A 21,717-nucleotide genomic window follows, 5' to 3' on the forward strand; every position below is an offset into this window, starting at 1 on the left:
CGAGAGCAGCACAGGGAAGGTTCTGGGCACCGAAAGCCATCCTCTTAAGCTCACGTCTTGAGGAAGTGGGCAAAACAGGAAGCAAGGGGCTGAGAAAGGTGTGCCGGGGCCATACTGTACATAGCGAAGCTGGGGGGGCCCAGCCTGGAGCACTCTCTGGGCCTGAGCGGCCTGAGGAAGGCCAAACTGGGAGTCACGTGGGCAGGCCCCAAAAGGACGGTTCACATTTTCCACTCAGACCCGGCCCGAAAACCAGCTGGACTCTTGATGTCTTCCAAGTGGCCCTTAGAGAGCTCAGGAAGCAGGCTTGATTAGTTAGGACTAAGGAGATTACATTGTTTCCCCCGATCCTTCCAGCTGCTGTTAAGCAAAGAATCCATTACACATGTACTGAGATGCTGGGTGAGATTTTGTTGTTGTTGTTTAAAAGGCTCAATACTAAAAATATTTTTTAAGGATCTGTCTGTTTGTTTGTTTTTCTGTACTACTCAGATTGTCCGGCGCTCTCAGTAAGTGAGGAATCAGAGGCCCAGAGAGGGCCTGGAAGTCATCTAAGGCCACACAGCAGTGAATGGTGGAGTCTAGAGACAGTCTGGGGCCCAGCGTTCCTTGTGAGCTCCAGATGCTCCTTTCATACGTGGGTGCCAGCTTGGTTTGGACCTTCCATGGCCTGGAGAGAGGCAGAAGGTGGGCCAAGAGCTCCTAGAAGCCTCAGCTCACTCGGGATCCTCCTCCTTGAGGCCCTAAATGCCTCAGCTGTCGAATTTGACCAGGGCTAAGCCTGACACAGGGACCCAGACAATGCCCCGCGGGCCCTTCCCTCCCTTCCTCAGCAAAGACTCCTCACCTGCTCCCCGTGGAAGCACGCCTGGCTCGGTGATTCCTGCCCTGAGTGAAGCCTGACAGAGCTTGGAGCGAGCACTGGATGAGGAGTCAAAAGTCTGGGGAATCCAGTCTTGCTGGGCCACTTTGTAGCTGAGCGGTACTGGGCGCTTCTGTTACCTCTCCGACTCCCTGGGCGCTTCTGTTACCTCTCCGACTCCCTGAGCCATAAAAAACAAAGACCAAAAGCAAATAGGGGTGTGGGAGTGCACATCCCCACGACCACATGCATGGTTCCTCAACAGAATGAATTCAAAACCAGCTCCAGAGTCAGGCTGCCTGGGACTGAATCCCACTGTGTGCTGAGTGGATTTGGGCAAGTACCTTACTGTCCCCGTGCCTCAGTTTCCTCATGTGGAAAACAGGGATCATAGAGATGACAGTAATAGGATCTTTCCCCATACACTAGTTGTGAGGAAATTAAGTAGGATAATATGGGTTGAGTTGAGGACAGTGCCCAGTATACAGTAAGTGCTCAATAAAAATTAGCCTCTGCTGTTACTGCTCCTTGAGCCATGATTAAACTCCAAATTCCCCACCTACTAAATGATACTCACTTGCAAGACACAGATGTTTATCCAATAGCCGAGCCTGGTGCCTGGGGCAGGAGAGTGAGCGTGGGAATGGGGATGGCTTAATACACTCTTGGAAATATTAACACCTGTAAAATGGGCACATGCAATACACTGGACCCCCCTTCCCTGGAAACCCTCCCTCCCCCACCCTCAGCATCTCCTCTAGGGGTGGAGGGCTGGTGAATGAATCTTTGAATGATACATATTCCTGTGTTTGATGTTCAGTAATAACGAGCTTGTATACAGGCTGAGTCACCAAACCTGATTCACGTCTATGCCATATACATATAGAGCCATGCAATTCTAGAGGCACAGAATCAACGATCCTGGAAATTCATTCATTCAACAACCATTAATTGAGTGCCTGGTAACCTACTGATTCATGAGTTGGGAGTGGGTAAAATATTATTTAGAAGCTACACAAGGGCAGGCAGGTAACTTAATGTTATTGGGCACGTGTTCCCTAAGCACCTGTCCTCTGATCTTGAGCAAACTATACTTAGGTGGCCTTCTTTAGGAATTAATGAGAGCCAACTAATCTTTCAGAAGACGTCAATTTGCAGTTTTGGTCAAAAGCCCTTCAGCCTTTACAAACTAAAACCTGTCTTTCTGGGTTGGGCGAACTCCTTTGCGAGTTAAAAGCCTTCGATGTCTTTAAAAGGGGGCGGTTCCCTGTCAAAGGGACCTTAAAGCATAGGCGAAAGGCGAGTGAAGTCCCACCCACTTTCTGTGACGTCCTGTGCTCCGACTTCTGATTGCCCGTCTCAGACGTCAATAACGGAGCGTGTGTCTTGCTGGGACACAGTGAGGGTCTAACCTGTGGTTTGCGGAGCGGTCGGGTGTATTCTCCGTTCGCCCCCACGCCCTCGAGGCCCCCGCCTCGACCAACTGGCGGAGCCCGCCAGTGGTTCCTGCGGCGCCCTCCCGCACCGGATCGCTCCTCGCTGGGGCGGGACCTGTCCCGACGGCTCCGGTCGCTATGGTCAGTGATCGTGGCGGGGGGAGGGGAAGCGGGACGCGGTAGGCAGGCTCGCCGCCCGGGCGCAGGTGCGCTCGCGGGACCGGGGACCAGCGCCAGATTCGGCCCCCAGCGCGGGTCCCGCAGTGTTCGGACCTCTGGGAATAGTGTCGGGATGGATGTTGGGGGCCCCCGTCTTTCTTGGAAAGGCCTTGCAGGGCCCGGCAAGGGCCTCGCCGTCCCCCGTGCGTGCCCAGGGAAGGGGACCCAGCCCGGCCTCAAGGGCCCCCAGTCCCCGGCTCTCACGTCCCCGGTGTCCCCGCGGGTGCAGCCTGAGGGCGCAAAGTTGGCGTCCTCCACGGGAGCCAGGAACTGGGAGGCTCCAGGGCTAAGGGTCGCCCCCTTTGTTAAGTAGCCCCTCGGTGGGCAGCTCACGGCCCCCCTCACCCAAGGTCTCTGCCATCGGAGACCTCCCCCTCCAAGCCCCACAAGTGACCTAGGTGCTGCCGGAGCAGCTGGTCGCTGGACATCCTCCGCATCCCACGGATCAACAGGTGGTGTTTGCAGTTAGGACCCACATGGAGAGGTTGCCTCAAGTTGTGAGGCATGTGAATTAGGGGTCCAGGCAAAGGAAAGACTGGAGGAACCCCCGATGCAGAGTACTGTTGGAGCAGAAATGGCCCCAGAGACACTCTGAGCCAGGCCAAACCTGGAACTTGGGTAGGTGGGGAGACTGAGGCCCAGAGAAGGAAGGGGGGCTGGGACTGATTGTCGAAGACCTGCGACTTGAACCCAAGCCTCTGGACTCCCAGTCCAGTGCTCTTTGTGTTACATTAGTCCACCTTCCCGGTCGCGGGTGGGGGCGGTGAGGGGTCAGACAGTCTGCAAGGGAGACTAGGTGTCTGACTGCCGGAAACCCCTTCCGTCTTGGGCCCCCTGCTCCAGGGAGCCTGTAGAGCGTAAGGGCTCTTAGGTGGCTTGGGGTCACACAGCCCTGAGTTCAGATGCCACCTCCGCCCCTTGGAAAGCCAGGAGGCTTTGATTGGTCTTTCCACCCCTCTCCCCACCCCCACGCCCAGCACTGTTTTGCACATCTGTACAATGGGCCGCCCCGAGGACCCTGCCAGTCGCCGCGTGTGGAGAGCTTGGCCCAGCTAACTAGCTGTCGGTTTCTGTGACAAGAGTCCTGGAAGTGAACGTACACAGATGTCTGGTTCTTCTTGGCCTCCTTCCCTTCCTCCCATGTCTGCTCAGGGAAATGGTCACCCCTTCAGGATGCTGCTGGGCCGGGGCACGGGTCAAAGCCTGGTCATGGCCTGGCACATTCTGCGTCTGGCGTGGGCAGCCAGGTCACCTAAGGCGGGGCTGTCCTGACAAACCAGCCTGCTGCTGGGCGTGGTGGAGGGCCTCTGGGGCATCTAGAAGCATCCACTTCCTGCTTCTACCCGGTGCCCAAGGGTTGCCCTGGCCCGCCTGCGCCTGGAAGGGGCCAGATGCTTCTGTATCGCCCACTAGGGAGTGGCAGGGGCAGGGGTAATGATGGGTTTAAAACGCCACCCTGGAGCTGGAGGCTGGCATGCCTTCTGGCCGCCATTGGGAAGCTGACAGGGCAGGGAGGGTGGGGGCTGGGCCCTGAACTTTTGGGCCTTGTGCTACACGGGGAGGCCCCTGACTCCACTTTCCCCCTGACTGGATTCCCAAGACCGGAAGTAGGAGGGCAACGGGGTCAAAAAGCACCAACCTTTCACCCCGTGATGGGGAAGGCTTGGGTGCCTCGGAGAGGGGTAAAGTGGTTAACGCACCGAATAGGATGCCTGCCTGGGAATCACGGGGTGGGGGAGGGCTGTGCAGGGTCTGTTCTCTTTTGCTTACCCAGCATTTATTGAGCACCTACTGTTAGCCATGCACCGTGCTATGTGGGCTGTGTGGTGGTGATGTTTCCACGTGGTGTGAATGGTGCTGGATGTGTGGGGAGCAGAGGAATGCCCTTGGGAAATAAAGCGTCTGCTTCCCTCTCCCGTTTCAACGTCACTGGGCTAAGCTTGAGGAAGGGTCCCAGGGCCCCTTAGGAAGGCAGGGGCCCGGATGAAGTCCAGGCCTGAGGCTGCCGCTGGCAGGGGCCATAGGTAGTGGGGGCTCACGCAAAACGCATTTAACATTTGGTGAATAAATGAGTGAGGGTCCGAGGCGAACAGGAAAACCACAGGGCCCTTCGATGCTTTGTTCTTTTATTTGTCAAATAAGCCCCCGGCAGGCACCCTAGTCAGGCCCCGTGATGGACAGAGATGAGTCAGATTAGGGGCCCTGACCTCTCGTAGGAACTCACTGCCTGTTGGTCAAGACAGGGGTCAAGACACAAGCAATTCCTGAGCTACTGGTCATGGCCTAAGAGGCCTGACCAAGGGCTTTGGGAGCACGGCAGGAAGCTGGTGCACTCGGAGGGTGCAGGGGATATCAGGGAAGGCTTCACAAGGGGGTCTTTTGCATGGGGTTTTGAAGCATATACAGGAGTGTTCAGGAAGGATTTGAGGAAGAGTACATTCCAGGCAGGGTGGGACAGCTTGCTTAAAGGCCTGGAAACTTGGCTAAGAATGGAATATTCTGGGAAAGGTCTGTGTGGATGCAGGGAGCTGAGAGGAAGGAAGAGAGAGGAGTCTAGACATGCAGGTCGAGTCAGAACATACTGAGAAAGGCTTCACAGGTTATGCTGCGGGATCTGGGTTTTATTCTGCCGGTGGGAGAGGGAGCGAGAACCGTAGCGTATTTCCGACAAGGAAAAAGGTGGTTGACTTGGATGAGTCTCGGTCCACGCAAAGGACACGGGGTTGGAGGAAGCCAGGCCGGATGAGACCACCTGGGAGAATAAGGTCAGTGAGGCCGGATGTTGTAGGACCCGGGAGGGTTGAGTCTCTTCCGAAGTGAGGGAAGCCCCTGGAGGGAACTGAGGGAGGGAAGCTGTGCCCTCGGCCTGATTTCATGTTAAGCAGCCTGTGCTGGCTCCTGCGGAGGTTGGTCGGGAAGGGGGGCCGGAGCAGAAGCTAGGAGGTCAACAGGGCGGATAGTGGCAGCTCGGGAGGGACCCAGAAGCAGAGCCGACGGGGAAGAGAGGGGTCCTGGGTTTGATGTGAGCTCTGGGCCTTTTGGGGAGCTGGAGCCCCCTGGAGGGGAGGCAGGTGTGGAGCGAGAGAACTCTTAGGGCTCGGTCATCGGGGGATGCCGGCCAAACAACCTGGTGGCTGGTGGCCGTTTGAAGCCGGAGCTTCAGAGAGAGGTCAGGGCCAGAGATGAAGATCTGAGGGTCCTTTACGCGATGTTGTATGAGGGCCGGTGTCAAATGAGGGGTGGCAGGGGTCTGAGTTCGGGGTCTCCGCGAGGTTAGCCAACAACTGTGAGCCAAGAGGGGCGGGAGCCCAGATGCAGGGCCTTCCCCGTTTCCTTAGCTGAACAGCCGAGAAGGGGCATGCGGGTGCTGGGCTGAGTAGCAGCCCCCTGAAGATGTCCACACCAAATCTCCAGAACCTGGGGACGGGCTCCTTCATGTGGCAACAAGGGCATCACAGGTGTGATGAGGTTACGGGTATTGAGATGGGTGAGTGCCCTGTATCACCCAGGTGGGTCCAATGATGTAATCACAAGGGTCCTTATAAGGCGGGCGGGCGGGTGGGTGGGCGGAGCGATGTGAGGGAAGCGGGAGGGCCAGAGTGAGGAGTCGTGACAGTGGAAGGAGGGGATCACGAAGCCAAGGAACGCAGGTAGCTTCTAGAAAGGAGAAAAAAGGTAAGGAAATGGCTTTTCCCCCAGAGCCTTCAGAAATACAAGATAATAAATCTGTGTGTGTTTTTTTTTTTAAGTTTATTTTTGAGACAGAGAGAGACAGAGCATGAACGGAGGAGAGGCAGAGAGAGAGAGGGAGACACAGAATCGGAAGCAGGCTCCAGGCTCTGAGCCATCAGCCCAGAGCCCGACGCGGGGCTCGAACTCACGGACTGCGAGATCGTGACCTGAGCTGAAGTCGGACGCCCAACCGACTGAGCCACCCAGGTGCCCCTAAATCTGTGTGGTTTCTAATCACTGAGTTTGTGCTAGCTTGTCACAGCGGTGACAGGAAACCAGTTCAGGGCACTAAGTCTTTCCTAAATCTTTGGCCTCCAAACATTTTGATCACTCACCCGTTAAAAATTTGATCATTCTGTACGTTCATGTATTATATGTCATACCCTAATGTAGACAGTTCAAAGGGCATTCCTTCCAGCTCCGGCAGCAGCCACGGTGGAGACCCCGGCCCCAGGCAGTCAAGACCAGGCCTGGAGCCCTCGGGGTGCCTCTGGAAGCAACGGGGACCTTCTGAGAGGAGGGGGGGGGGGATGGGCCAGGTTCTGAGCCCTGTTGGCAGGTGGCCCTGGAGGCTCTGGCCTCTACTGTGAAGGAACTGGTGGCTTGAGGTCAGGCCACGCGGTGAGTTGGGGCTTCTGGGGTGCTGGGCCTGGTTAACAAGACTGAGTCAGCCCACGGTCAGCTTGCTGGTGCAGCAGCCATGGAGGGAGGTCCGGCTGGCTGAGGGCCGGCCTTGGCCGCCGGGGCCCAGGGTCGGCCTGTGAGAGCCCTCCTGGCACCTCAGAGCCTGGGCTAGGGGGTGTCCACAGATGCTCTAAAGGGTACGTTGATGGGGCGGTGGTGATAGAGGCGTGAGCCCGAGGCCTGACAGTTGAGGAGCTGGCGGGATATGACGAGAGGGCACGTGTCAGGGCCAAGTAGCTTCTGTTCGTGGAGGGTGAGAAGGTGCAGAAAGGCAGCCGGGTCTGTTGAATACTTTTGATGTGCTGGGTGAGCTGCGTCCAAGTCCCTACCCGAGATCGCTGCGCTGTGTGACCTCAGGCAAATGGCTTGACCTCTCTGTGCCTCCGTTGCTGTTTGTAAAACAGATATTGCGAGGCTTAAATGAGATAATCCACAGCACCTGCCATAGTGAATGCCCAGCAGAGGTGGCTTCATTCATTCCCCAAGCTGTCACTGAGCACCTGCTGGGCACCAGCGGCTGTTCCAAGCACTTGGGGTCCACACACTCGTGAACCAAAGTGACCAAGGACCGTGATCTTTTGGGGTTTTATTCTCCTACTGTGTCATTTCTCCTGAAAGCCCAGGGAGTCTGGATTCAGACCGTGAGCTGCACCTATTCCAGGAGGAGCCTACTGAGAGCTCATGGGAGGGCAGGGGTCTTGCTTGGGGTCACATGTCATGTCATGAGACGAGCCTTTAGGGCTGGTTGGACAGAGCTGCCAGGGCCCCTCCATTCGGCTCTGCCCCTCCCTGTCCTGCAGCCCATGTCAGCCCATCCCATCATCTCCCGGGGGTACCTGGAGATCCTTGAACAGCGCTGGGCACGTGGGGTCCCCATGGGCAGGGGTGCAGAGCTGTGGGATCAGACCTCCCCATCCCTGCTTGAAGGCATCTTCTCCAGAAGCTTTCAGGGCTTCGAACCAAAGTGGCTGGATGCGTGGATTGGGGTATAGGTGGAGGGCTGGTCTGAGGCCGGTGGAGGCAACTCTTGGGGCTACGTGGCCGGGTTTTCAGTCTATAGAGAGGCTTTGGAGAGAAGACCAGAGGAAAATGGGAAATCTGCCTTTCCCTGAGTTTGGAGGGGGTGTAGACTCGGGGCGGGATCTGCTCACCCAGGTAGGTGGTTTAATTTCCACCTGGGCTCTGAGGCTGCAGGTGAACACCAGGCCAGGGAGTCCGTGTCCAGGCTCCCAGTGTGGACTCAGACCTTGTGTGAATGCCAAACTCACATGCTAGCGGGGCTGGTTCCCAGGGCTGCTGGGTAAGAGCCAGTGATGGGAGAAATGTCCTTTTCTCGACTTAACCTGCTACATGCCATTTCCGAACAGAGTTGCCAACCGCCTGACTTATTTACCATCTATTTGCAAACCAGCAGTTAAGGGCTAAAACCGTAGCAGGTGGCCTGATTAGGTCTGACGGGACATTGTCAGGCACGCCTGTCCTTTTTTCTGTAACATCCTGGAAGTTTTCAGCCACGATTAAAATAAAATTTAAAAAAAGCATCAATGAGAGTTAGCCAGTGTCAAACCCAGAGCATTCTACCTGATTTATGGGCCAGTAAATTGAGGCTGTGCCTGGGTTCTCCCTGGAGTTTGAGACTAGTTTTTCCCCAGAGCTGCGACCAGGGCCATGCTGGTGGGGAGGTGACTCCAGCTGACTTGGGCCTTCTGGATGCCTGCCAGGCTGGGACTTAAAGGCGCCGAGGTAGAAACCCTCTTGCCCACCCCTCCCCCGCCCCGTAGCCCCAATAAATACACCTGTGGCCACTAGGGGGCGCTGGAGCTAACCCGAGGCTATCACCCGTGGTAGATAGAGGAAGACCACTGGGCAACCATTTGTCAGGAGGGCTAAATCTTAAATAGCACTGAGTGAAGAAAAATAAAAAGGCCACGATATCTGTAGAATAATATGTATACACATTTAAAACACATGCAAACATAAAATAATGTAAAAACAGACCCTTAAATACAGAAAACAAACAGGGTTGCTGGAGGGGTGGTGGGGGGGATGGGCTAAATGGGGAAGGGACACTAAGGAGGACACTTGTCGGGATGAGCACTGGGTGTTATACATTGGGGATGAATCACTAGATCTACTCTTGAAATCATCACACTATATGCTAACTTGGATGTAAATTACAAAAGAAAACGCATGCAAACAGAAAACAACTCCGTGGTTTGAAGAAAACCAATACATTCCACTTACATGAGGTCCCTAGGATGGGCAAATTCAGAGACCAAGAACAGAATGGTGGGTTCAGGGACTGGGATGGGGGCGTGGGGTGCAGGGAATGAGGAGTTGGTGTTTAATGGGTAGAGTTTCAGGTGGGGATGGAAGGTTCTGGAAAGGGATGGTGGAGATGGTCGCACAACAGTGTGAACATACGTAATGCCACCAAACTGTACGCTTAAAAGTGGCTATGGGGGTATATTTTATGTTGGGTATATTTTACTGCCATAAAAAGATGGGTACATATTGACCGACATACCACAGGGACCACCCATAGAAGATGGGGCTTGGCAACGGGAATGAAGGGGAAGCCAGTGTTGACCGCGGGTCTCTCTAACCCCAAGTGTGATGAGGTTGGCTCTCAGTGCCGAGAGCAACCCCCCCCCCACAAAGTGCTATTTGACAGTTTCCCTTTAAATTAAGTAGCTCACGTAAATTTGCCCCAAATGCCAACTTTATTATTTTTTAAAAAAAATTTTTTTTCAACGTTTATTTATTTTGGGGACAGAGAGAGACAGAGCATGAACGGGGGAGGGGCAGAGAGAGAGAGGGAGACACAGAATCGGAAACAGGCTCCAGGCTCCGAGCCATCAGCCCAGAGCCCGACGCGGGGCTCGAACTCACGGACCGCGAGATCGTGACCTGGCTGAAGTCGGACGCTCGACCGACTGCGCCACCCAGGCGCCCCATATTTTTTTTTAAATGTTTATCTTTGAGGGAAAGGGAGAATCCCGATCAGGCTCCCCACGGTCAGTGCAGAGCCCAGTGTGGTGCTTGATCCCACGAACCGTGACATCATGACCTGAGCCAAAATCCAAAGTCAGACGCTTAACTGACTGAGCCACCCAGCTGCCCCCAAAAGGCCAAGTTTACCCTGGGGCAAGTAGAAACCCTGCATTGGCTTCCCTGGTACAAGACGCATGTCCCTTTCCTTGATCTAGTGTTCATATTCTCATTTTTGACTTGTTGGCAGCTTTCTACCTCAAGTGCTTGTCCTTACATAGTTCAGATTAATTCCTTAAACTCCCTTCCACACGCCCTTCGCTCCCCCCTAACTTCATGTTCCCCCACCCCACCATTTGGTTGGGTTTTGTTTGGGGCAGGCCAGGCATCAAAGTAGGCATCAAATACTGGTTGTACTGCTTTTTAATCCATGTTTAGAAAGACCTGAGCCAACATTTTAAGTCTGCTGTCCGTAAAACCGGACTTCTGTTAGTGAGGTGGTTAATGGGACTCTGGAGTAAAATAAGACTGGGCGAGAGGGTGCTGCAGAGTCGGGGCACCTGCTGTGTTTAAACATACCTGGGTGCCACCTTACTTTCCCCCCCAGGCAGCAAAGGTGGACTTCCTATTCTGAAACTTACGGGGTCCCGTGGGTACTTGCTCCATTAGCGCACAGTAGGAGCGCAAAATCAACTGCTCGCCAGCAACCGTTGTCATGCGAATAACGGAAATCTTCCGTGATTTAGAATAGATCAAATCACGTCAACTTTTAAAGATACAACAAGGAAGTTAATAAAGCTGGCTTGTTTCTTAAGTAAGCTCTGTGCCCAACGTAGGACTTGAATTCATGACCCACACATCAAGAGTCACAGCTCCATGGACTGGGCCAGCCAGGTGCCCCCAAAGCTGGCTTGTGTTACATCTAAAAAGGATCGCAAGGGGCGCCTGGGTGGCGCAGTCGGTTAAGCGTCCGACTTCAGCCAGGTCACGATCTCGCGGTCCGCGAGTTCGAGCCCCGCGTCGGGCTCTGGGCTGATGGCTCAGAGCCTGGAGCCTGTTTCCGATTCTGTGTCTCCCTCTCTCTCTGCCCTTCCCCCGTTCATGCTCTGTCTCTCTCTGTCCCAAAAAATAAATAAACGTTGAAAAAAAAAATTAAAAAAAAAAAAAAAAGGATCGCAAATAAAAATGGAATACTTGGGGGCATCTGCCTGGCTCAGCTGGCAGAGTTGTGACTCTTGATCTCCAGGTCGTGAGCTCGAGTCCCACACTGGGCATCCAGCTTACTTAAAAAGAAAAAGAAAATGGAACACGTTTAGGCTCCCTGCTCGCTGGTCAAAAGAGGCTAGTAGAGCATTAAAGGTATACTGGAAGCCAACTTGCTCCTTGGCGTGATTAGGTTGGAAGGGAATTGAATAGAGAATAACTTTCCCTCCAGATGCCTCAATGCCTTTTAACCCCGTGTGCGGACAACACCTGTAAACCGTCTCTTGTTCCCCCGTGACGAGTGTCCTCGGCTTGGGGGATACTGCTGTAGACTGTGAGCTGGTAGAGAGCTATGCTGTCTGCCCGCTGGGGCCACAGTCTAGCAACCTTGATCCCTCAGGAGATCTGTCTGCCCGGCAGTTTTGGCTTGGTAGAGCGTCCATGGGTCTCGGTCAGATCTGCATTAAATCCCTTCCTGGCACGAGGGACCTGACCTTGTCAGTAGAGCGGGTAGGGTAATTGTTCTCGGGGGTTAAATGTGCTAACGGGGATATGTAAGGCTCTGTCCCAGACCATGGCACGTAGCGGGTATACGATCATGGCGCCTCTTCTGTCCTACATCTTGGGCTTAGCATAGCAGCAGAACATCAAACCATTCTCTCTGTATTGGCTTTCAGCCTCACGACCACAGGATGGCTGCTGTAATACAGATGTTGCATCTGCACTGCAGGCAGGAAGGAAGAGGAAGGGGTAGGGCCTGTGAGCTTGGTTCCTTTTATCTAAAACTGAAAGTCATTTTCTACCACTCAGCCTGGAGTAAAACAGGAACCCTGTTAAGTAGGGAGGAAATGGGCCGTGACTGATGGAAAAACAACCCCACAGCATCTGCCCCCAAATGGTTATTGGACTTCCGATGGTTTCCCTGCCCCTGTCATGTCAGAGCCGACGTGAGGAAGGAGCCCGAAGCTAAGTTAATTTTGCAAAGAAGGATGGATATGGAATGGAAGCTTCCAGAAGGAAAACTCAGAGTCTCTTCCTCCCACCCCCACCCAGGCATTTGCAGGGCCTGTTCCCTCCTTTAGAAACCCTTTTTCTCCTGTTCTTCTTGGGACAACACAGTCCTCCTTCTCCACCCTTAGGTTTTTCTCTGGTTGGCCTGACCCCCCCCCCCCCCCAAATCCAGGAGAAGGCATGTTTGGGGTCACCAGAAAGGGAGAGAAGGAATATAGTGTGAGCTCAAGGGAGAGCCCAAGCCAGACTTGGATGGGGTGGGGCAGCCAGGGAGATTTCATGGAGGAGGTGGCTTTTATTCGTTTAACAAACCTCTCATCCCCTGCTCTGTTCCAGGCCCTGTGAGGGGCCCTGGGGAATCAGGTAGATGCTCTACACCAAGGGAGGCCTATGTGGCTTCGGAGACCTGGATGGCAGGGAGCATCCGGGCCCCGAGAAATGTCCCGAACCAGCCAAAGCGCTTCTCTGTCCTGGCTGCTGGGTACAGGAATCAGAGCCAAAGAAGCTCACTGTGAGACAGAAGCTTGAGTCCGTCCAGTGTGGAGACGGGTAGCCCTGCGAGTCCCTTCCACCTCATCGTATGATCTCGTGGCCCAGCTCCCTGCTTCCGGTGGTGAGCTTTGGAGAAATCTAATCATCAGAAACCCAGACGCCTTTCCAGGTGGAAAGGGGCTTGTGACCTCGAGGCTCCTCTGTGAGCCCTGTGGTGCGGAGCTGAGGTCACTGTTGAGTCCATGGGGAGGCAGAGAGACTGCCCGGGAAAGGGCCTCCCGGTTGGAGGCGTAAAGTCAAAGTGGTGACGACTCTGCCGAAAATGACGGCAGCAAATTGATGGGAAACTGGATTTCCATTCCCAGAAATCCCCAGTAACCCCAACCTTTCACCTGTGTGCCGTGGCGTAACTTGTCTCCTTGGGTTGTTTGTGTGCAGGTACCGGGCCGCTCATCTTAAATTCAACAACACGTGGCTTTAACACCAGTTCCTCTTCCGTTATTTTCGTGCTGAGATCAGAGCCGTTCCGGGGGGTGGGCTGGAGGCAGGGGTGCGTCTCCCACTTGTCTGGGCAGGAACAGCATGAGGCAGGGAGGAGGCTGGCAGGGAGTTGGCTATTGAAACGGAGAGGTCTCCTGCCCTTACCGCTCCCTGCAGATTTCTTCCCGGCAGAGCCCCGCCTCTGGGTTGGAGCAGACCGACTCCTTCCGAGCTGCAGTGTGGACTGTGACCGGTAGGTGGCGCCTCTGCCGGAGGTTCTCACTTGTTTCTGGCTTGTCGCACAGCCCTGGGGCAAGCTGGACGGTCAGGAATTGTTGGCAAACAAAAGAACGAATGAATGAGGCAGGAAGGACAGGAGACGAGGGGACACCTTGTGCTCCAGCATGAAGGCTTACTAGGTTTGAGGGGCGATGCTCTAAAATGAACCCAGCCGGAAGTTATTTGATGGGGCGGACCCCGACTCCCTTGTCCGGGGAACAGGGCATCCAGGATGCTGGGAGCTCCTCACACGTGCCTTTTGTGGGAAGGTAACGTTCACTACGTCACGTGACTAGCAGTTCGGAGGCTTCCTCCTTGGTGGAAGTCCATCAGTTGCTTTGAAATGGTCACAGCTTTGCTGCTTTTTCTTTCAGAGTGAAACATCTTTCGACCTAATATCAGAAAAATGTGACATTCTGTCAATTCTTCGGGCTCATCCTGAAAACAGGATTTACCAGAGGAAAATCCAGGTGAGGCAGAGGTTCAGGAGGAGAGGATCTTGGATCAAAGGGGCTGGAGCTGGGACCGGAGGTGAAGGTGCCACTTTGCAGGCAGAAAGGCTGAGCACTGGGGCTGGGCTCCCAGGCAAATTAAAGGGCTCCCAGAGTATTTCGATGTTGGGCATTTGCCTTAATGAGAAATCTTTTAGTTGCCACAACAAACACACAAAAAAACATAGTGATTTATTTTAAAGCTAGGTGCTGTCCTAAGTGCTTTACGTGCTCACTGAGACCTCGTTCCGGTATTGCAGGGTCAGTACCGTGGCATCCACGTTTGACGGCTGAGGAAGCCGAGGCCCAGAGACGAGATGGCGGGTCCACAGTCCCGCAGCTAGTGCGTGGACAAGCTGCGTTCGGACCAGGCAGCCTGGTCTCTGTCGCCAGCTGCATCCGTAACCGCGGCGTTAGGGCATCTCTCGGCGGGGAAGGGCCACTCCAGCTACGCAAATGGGGAGTTTGCTGGAAGGATGCTCACAGAACCAGGGCAGTAGGGGGAGCCTGGGCGCCGTCCGTCTCTGGGGGGCTGCAGAACTCTGCTTCTGTCCTGCGGCCGTGCGGAGCACCCCCGGGGGCGGGGGCAGGGGCTGGGTGGCCCAGACCCGTGTGCCCTGGCGCCCACTCAGGAGAGGAGGTGGGGTTCCCCAAGGAGCATGGTCTTCCTGCTGGCCTGCCTGGGATGGGCCCCGTCAGCTCCAAGCCGCCTCGTCGCTGTGGTGGGAGCCGGGGCTCCCCGGCGCCGTGAAGGCCGTGCCCTCTGCTGTCAAAACCCCGACTGTAGCCCCACGAGGCAGCAAAGGGGCCTCCGGGCCATTTCAGGGGGAAATGGGCAGCCAGGAGCAGAGCCGGAGGTGGGTGGCGTGGGGAGGCCGCAGCTTTTGAGAAATGTTGGAAGGACTGGGCAGACGGTTGGTTCTGTCTGCGGGGGCCTTTTCTACCGGCTCTGCAGACTCCTGGCCCTCCCGTCACACCCCACCCAAGGCCTCCGCTCACCCATGCCGCCCCCGCCACGCACACCACTTCTCCTCCAGGAAGCCTTCCCGGACTTCCGAAGTCTGGTGTAGCTGCCACTGCTCTGAGACGCCCCCATGCTTCCCCTGTTCCGTCTCCCGCAGACTGTAGGCTGCCTGAGGGCGGGCCATGACTCCCGCCCGCCACCAGGACGTGCTCAGCATCGTTTAACCTCTGTGATGAAGCCGGGAGACCGGGAAAGGGCGGCCGGTCTGAGAGGACCGGGGGACTCGGGGCCCTGGGTCCCCATAGGATGTGACGCGAGGGTCAGCGGTGTTGCGGATGTCCCCATTTCCTTCATCTGCCCCACAGGAACTCAGCAAGAGGTTCGCTGAGATCCGCAAGACCAAGGGGGACGGCAACTGCTTCTACCGGGCCTTGGGCTATTCCTACCTGGAGTCTCTGCTGGGGAAGAGCAGGGACGTCCTCAGGTGAGTGGCCTCGAGGGAGCGCTGGGCCCCGAACCCCACCCCACCCCCGCCGGGCGGCTTTCCCCGGGCACAGCCCGCCTCACCCGGGAGTGGGCAGCCGTGGCGGAGGTGGGGGCAGCCCGGCAGCCGGGGGTGGAACCAGTGAGCTCACGGGTGCCTCCAGCCCTCTGGCCCGAGTCCGCCTGGGTGGGTCACACCGGCTGCCTTCCTGAAGATTCCAGGAGAAAGCGAAGGAGCTCCGCCCGTTCGGCCGCCCGTTTCTGGGTGTGTGTAACCAGGCGTCTAGCTTGTCAGGCCAGGTTCTTGACGGGCTGCTGACGAAGGCCTCTGTCCAGCAGCTGCCCCCAGAGCGACCCTCTAGGCCTTTGTCTGGGCTTCGGTCAGGGCTTCTCTAGCGTCACCATTTGTTCAACCCGCCTGGATCCCGTCGGGTGTGGTTCTGATCCAGTCCGGGGCAGGGCCCGCGGTTCTGTTTCTCTTGAGCTCCCAGAGGCACCGCCGTTGCTGGGTCTCAGACCACACTTTGAGCAGCAAGGAGCTAAGAGACCTGCTTCTTGACCTTGGAGCTCTCACTGCCCTGAGAGTCTGATGGCCACTCTGCGACGCATACAGGACCAGAGCAGACACAGGTCACAGAGCACCTGGGTTGGATCCGTGGACCCTGGTGCCAGACCCACTTTGCCGTCTCCCCGCAGCCCTGAGGGTTGAGACCGTACAGTACAGGGGTTTCCCCCGCCACCCGTGTCCCCCAGAGTTGTGCCATGCCGAGGCCCGGGGCCCTGAGGCCAGACCTCACTCTCTTACTTACTTGCTGTGTGACTTTGGGCTAGTTACCCCGCCTCTCTGAGCCTCCGTTTCCACCATCTGTGGAAGGTGGATAATTTTGCACACTTAGGGTGTTGTTGGGAGGACCCAGCACGGTGATGCTGGCAAAGCCCGGCCCTTATGTGTCTGTACCAGCCGGGCATGCTGTTTACCTTCACCCTACACTCCTTCCAGGGCACCCTCTTCCCTCCCTGCAGGCGTCACCCAGCAGGGCATCACAGAGACCCTGTTGCAGGCCCTGGGGATGCAGCAGAGAAGAGACAAAATTCCCTGCCTGTGGAGCAGGCAGGCCAGCAGAAAACAGAGAACATGTGAGGTGCCAGGTGCTGCTCAGTGTCGTAGGAAAAAAACTAGGTGGGGAAGGCGGCCCAGTTGTCTGGGGCTGGGGGGTTGCAGTTTTAAGTAGGGGTTGGAGGTGAGGGGTGGGGGGGCTCGTGGGCCTCTACATAGAGACCTTGAGTCTCAGCTTGAATGAGGTGGAGCCGCTGAGGGTTTGAGCAGAGGCTCGCCGGGCCTGCTACCCGCAGGACAGACTGGGAGGCTGCAGCAAGGAGCGTGCTCAGGGAGAGGAGAGGACGCTGGCTTTGTGAGCAGGTGGAAGGAATTGGTCGGGTTCCAGATTCCCGTGGGGGTGGCTGGTGGCTGTGGTGCCGGAGCTGAGGGGAGCCCAGGAGGGCTGCCGGGTGTTCGGCCTGAGCGTTCCCAGGATGGGAAAGCCGCTTGCCGCAAAGGGGACGAGGGAAGATGGGGAGCTCTGTTCTGGTGATGCAGGGTCCAAAATATCTGTGAGCCTTCCAGCGGGGGTATCCAGGGGGCAGTAGGATGTACGAGGTTCGTGTTACCCCGTTTTACAGCTGAGTACACGGAGCCTCAGGAAGGTTACAAGACTTGCCCAAGGTCACACGAAAGCTGCCTTACAGCCTAGAGAGCCTGTGTTCCACGTCCCAACGCTGTCCTCCTTGCCACACTCACCTCAAGGGGTGGGAGCCCCGGCTGGGGTGTTTGCCCACTTGGCTGGGCCCGTGTGCCGCTCCTCAGTGCTTGGTAGGGGGGGTGGGGGGTGTTCAGCAGTCAAGGCGAGGAATGAATGTGGGAAGGCGGCCAAGGTTCAGGGAACCCAGGGAGGGAAGGGGGCCCAAAGCCTAAGAGCAACTGCCAGCAGGGTGTTCCCCACGCCTGCCCTGGCCACAGCAGGCCTTCACCTCCCGGTCTAGATGTCTCTGCTCCACACACACACCATCCCTCTCTCCTCACCACCCCCTCTCCCAAAATGAGGCACCTAAACCACCTCCTCATGCCATTAGTCCCTCGTGACACCCCCCCGACCCGGGTCCCCCATGTCCCACTAGAGTCTGGCCTCCCTTCTCAGGGCTGCAGTTTGGCCGGTGCCAGCCAGTTCCCCAGAGCCCCCCCCCCCCCCCAGCTCTTGCATGGGCCACTACCCTCCCTCCAGCCCAGTGACTTGTCACTCATCATCTCCGCTGCTAAACTGTGTCTGGGGGTTGTGGCAGCTGCTGGGCTCCTCACCACACCCCCATGAGTACCAGCACTGATCTCAGAAGGGGGCTGTGCCATTGGGGGCCCACCGTGGGGGGGATCGAGGGCCTTTGGACGGGTCTGAAGGATTGTCAGTGCCGGCAAAGGTTTAATGGCCGCGGGGCACGAAGGCCCATCTTGTGGTATAAATACTCCTGTTGTGACTAGTTTTCAAGCTACTGTCATGAGGTCGCTGGGGGAGGGGGAGAAACACAAGCTGCAGCATATGTCGTGCAGTCCACGACAGACAACCTCGAAAGCAAAGATAGTTAGGAAACTGAGTTTGGATGTTTATCTGTGTGTCTCAGTAGAATTCATTTTATCGTTAAGTTTACAGACCTTGATTTTTTTTTTTCTTTGAGAGAGGGCACAAGTGAGCGAGGGGCAGAGAGAGACAGAAGCGGGGCTTGAGCCCAGCTGGAACTCCTGAACCGTGAGATCATGACCTGAGCCAAAGTCAAATGCTTAATGACTAAGCCACCCAGGCAACCCCTACATACCTTGATTTATTTATTTAAAGTGTATTCAAATTAGAGAGAGACTGTGGGGCAGAGAAAGAGAATCCAAAGCAGGCTCTAAGCTCTGAGTTGTCTGCACAGAGCCTGATGCAGGGCTTCAACTCCCGGACTACGAGATCATGACCTGAGCCGAAGTCGGCCACCCAATTGACTGAGCCACCCAGGTGCCCCACCTTGATTTTTAAATAACGGCTGTTTAATAACTGGCTGCCAAATCTTGAAAACTGAACAGTTAGCTATTGTGAGTAGGTACAGGCCACTGGTTGAGGGGACTGGGTGCTACAGAGTGAAATGCGAATGGGAGTGGCTGGGGAGGGTGGGGGAAGGGAGGCTGAAAAGTGAAAAGGGAGGAGAGGTTGGGGAGCTAGGCAGGGCCCACCCCGCCAGACATTTGTGCTGAGGAGCTGTGTCCTGAGGGAGAGGGCTGTGCTAGGTGACTCCAGAGGTCCCTGTGAGGGGACCGGGAGCACAGGAAGGCTGGGAGTGGCCCAGGCCGCAGATGGTAAGGATACAGCAGGAACCATGGGGACGGGAAGGAGGGACAGAGTTCAACATGACTGGGAGTGGATGGTCATGACCCCAATCTCCTATTCTGTGAAATGGGTGTAATACCCCCTTTCCTGGGATCGTACACACTGGGGAGGACAGCAAAGTCCGTGTGGGATCCACGGGGAGGTGCTGTGAAAGGTGGGCATTCAGCTATTAGTGACACGCGCCTCCTCGGGTGTGTGAGGGGCAGCGGGTGAGAGCGGGAGGCACTGACCAGCACAGCTGTGCTCCAGAAGCGTTCCACGTGAGCCCCAATCCACCCCCTTCAGGTTCAAAGAGCGCGTCCTGCAGACCCCAAATGACCTTCTGGCTGCCGGTTTTGAAGAGCACAAGTTCCGAAACTTCTTTAATGCTGTGAGTCAACCTGGGCAGGACGGCTGAGGGACCAGGTTCTCCCACACTGGCCGAGCAGACAGCCGCCGGCATTGGCCAGAGTCCGTCACGGCCCACGGCTCTGTGGCTCTGCCCGTCTGGCTCCTCCCAGCTCGGGAGGGACTGGCACTTGCTTCCTGCTTGTGGGGACGTGGGGGGACAGGGCCCTGCCCTCCTGGAGAGGTACCTCCTTTGGGAGGTAGCTCTCAAGCTGGAAACTTCCCCCAGCCTCCTTCACGCACTCCCTCTCCACCCTACTCCCCTGACCCCCTCGTGAAGGGGGCAAGGGGGCGGGGTTGGAGGATTCAGTTCTGACTCTGTAAATAAGAATCCCAACCACCACAGTGATGGAAGGAGACCCCAACTGCTGTTCCCCAGACATGGCTCTGGGCTGAGGTGCTCATGGCAGAGTACCCTTCTTACTTTGGTCGCAGATCGATTTAGTTTGGTACCTCAACTTGAGGATTTCAGAACAGAAATCCACACGGAGGGGAGGATCCTGGGGACAGGGCCCCTCGGAGGAGGGCAGGACTTGCCCGGGCCTCCCCTGACTGATAGCCCGTGGCGCAGTTTTACAGCGTGGTGGAACTCGTAGAGAAGGACGGCTCGGTGTCCAGCCTGCTGAAGGTGTTCAATGACCAGAGCACCTCAGACCGGATCGTGCAGTTCTTGCGCCTGCTCACCTCGGCCTTCATCAAGAACCGCGCGGACTTCTTCCGACACTTCATCGACGAGGAGATGGACATCGAGGACTTCTGCATTCACGTAGGTCCTCAGGGCCTCAGGCTTTGGGGACTTAGTCCCCAGGCCCGGGCTCTGCTGTGCAACACCCACCTCCTGGGATTGTACACACTGGGGAGGACAGACAAGTCCGTGTGTGGGCTGCAGGGAAGTGCTGGGCAGGGCCCTCTGCCCTCAAGAGACTTGAGCACCAGCATCCCTAGGCAGGGGACCTGAAGTCACGGCTGCATTTGTAACCGCAGAACAAGACGAGCAAGCCAGAAACAGACCCTACTTGAGCTGCCTGAACTGTGTGGCTCTGGGCCAGTACTGTCCCTGCCTGGGCCTCAGGTTCTCCATCTGAGAAATGAGGGCCTCGGATTGGACCGTTTACAGAACCGCGGAGTAGCAGCCCCAGAGTCACATTTGTCCTAAGATGTGTTTGGCCTATGATGCATTTATCTGAAAGCGTGGCCAACATTTAAACATTGGGCAGTTTTCAGGACGAAGGGGATTCCTCTCCAAGATCCAGCTCTCAGGGCCTTGTTCTTGCGTGGCAACGATCAGCAGGAGCCGAGGGGCAGGCACCTGCCCCAGTTACAGGGGACCCACTCGCCAGCCTGCCACCATCTCTGCCTCTCTCTGTTGCCTCTTCAGCGTCTGGACTCACTCGCCTGGCCTCTGTTAAATCCCTTCACGCCAGTCCTCTTCTGCTCTGACGTTCTTTGGTTCTGTGCATTAAGAAGCCAAGCTTAAATATTCCTGTGCCCCCTTCCCGATTCCTCAAGGTAGTATAGGATGCTCTTCCCACACACACCTACACCCCAGAATCCAGATCTAGGTTCAGGCCTCGCAGTCCTAGCAGATTCCTGGCTGTTACCTCCTCCCTGATGAGTTGTTGTTAAGATGACCTCCCAGCACAGACGCTGTGACCCGGGGCCACCAAAGCCAGGGCTGGGTTTCTCCCTCGTCCTCCTTCCTAAATTGGGTTTTTGCATCTTGGCTTTTGCAGGAAGTGGAGCCCATGGCCATGGAGTGTGACCACATCCAGATCACAGCCCTGTCTCAGGCACTGAACATCGCCCTACAGGTGGAGTATGTGGACGAGATGGACACGGCCCTGAACCACCACGTGTTCCCCGAGGCTGCCACCCCTTCCGTTTACCTGCTCTATAAAACATCCCACTACAACATCCTTTATGCAGCTGATAAATGTGAATTACCTTTAGGACACGCAGTGGAGCCTGCCACCTAACGGGACTACATTCCAAATGGAACATTCTGACTTTTCACTTTTTTAAAGCAACTTAGACTACAGTTAGAAAACGTACAGCCTTTTGGGCCAAGTGGCCGGCAATGTGGCCCACCCGTCACGGACTGTGGTAACTTGGTGATATTCTCAGTATTTATTTTCATGGAGGATCAAATGCTTTCTTTAAATTTTTTTTTTTTCAACGTTTATTTATTTATTTTTGGGACAGAGAGAGACAGAGCATGAACGGGGGAGGGGCAGAGAGAGAGGGAGACACAGAATCGGAAACAGGGTCCAGGCTCCGAGCCATCAGCCCAGAGCCTGACGCGGGGCTCGAACTCACGGACCGCAAGATCGTGACCTGGCTGAAGTCGGACGCTTAACCGACTGCGCCACCCAGGCGCCCCTAAATGCTTTCTAACTCAGGGCTACAAAGCCAGAATCCCTGGCTCTGCTCTCAGGTCCCTGAGACCCTGGGGAGGTCACCTCCCCTCTCTGGGCCTGTTTCTTCATCTGGACAAGGATGCTGCCAGTGCTGACATTCTGTTGTGTAAAAAGAGGGCCCTCTGGTGTCCTTTTCACCAGGGGTAGTACCTCTCTGTTGGGAGGACAAGCTC

The 21,717-nt window shown here is 56.0% G+C and overlaps 1 protein-coding gene across 1 annotated transcript; it reads left to right on the forward strand.

Moving 5' to 3' along the window:
- The first annotated feature begins 2,231 nt into the window (after positions 1 to 2,231).
- Positions 2,232 to 21,273, forward strand: OTUB2 (OTU deubiquitinase, ubiquitin aldehyde binding 2). The gene is made up of 6 exons (XM_040478133.1): positions 2,232 to 2,439; positions 13,764 to 13,859; positions 15,210 to 15,328; positions 19,026 to 19,110; positions 19,699 to 19,893; positions 20,861 to 21,273. Exons 1-6 carry the CDS (start codon positions 2,437 to 2,439, stop codon positions 21,101 to 21,103), a joined length of 741 nt encoding a protein of 246 aa, XP_040334067.1. The 5' UTR covers positions 2,232 to 2,436; the 3' UTR covers positions 21,104 to 21,273.
- The last annotated feature ends 444 nt before the right edge of the window (positions 21,274 to 21,717 follow it).

This window comes from Herpailurus yagouaroundi, unplaced genomic scaffold (genome assembly GCF_014898765.1).
Source record: "Herpailurus yagouaroundi ecotype Mexico unplaced genomic scaffold, PumYag 141, whole genome shotgun sequence".
Classification (NCBI taxonomy): domain Eukaryota; kingdom Metazoa; phylum Chordata; class Mammalia; order Carnivora; family Felidae; genus Herpailurus; species Herpailurus yagouaroundi.

Excerpts from the sequence above, each read along its gene's own strand:
- OTUB2 (XM_040478133.1), top strand. Across the intron at positions 19,111-19,698 it reads TCCGAAACTTCTTTAATGCT|TTTTACAGCGTGGTGGAACT; the intron begins GTGAGTCAACCT and ends CCCGTGGCGCAG. Across the intron at positions 19,894-20,860 it reads TCGAGGACTTCTGCATTCAC|GAAGTGGAGCCCATGGCCAT; the intron begins GTAGGTCCTCAG and ends TGGCTTTTGCAG.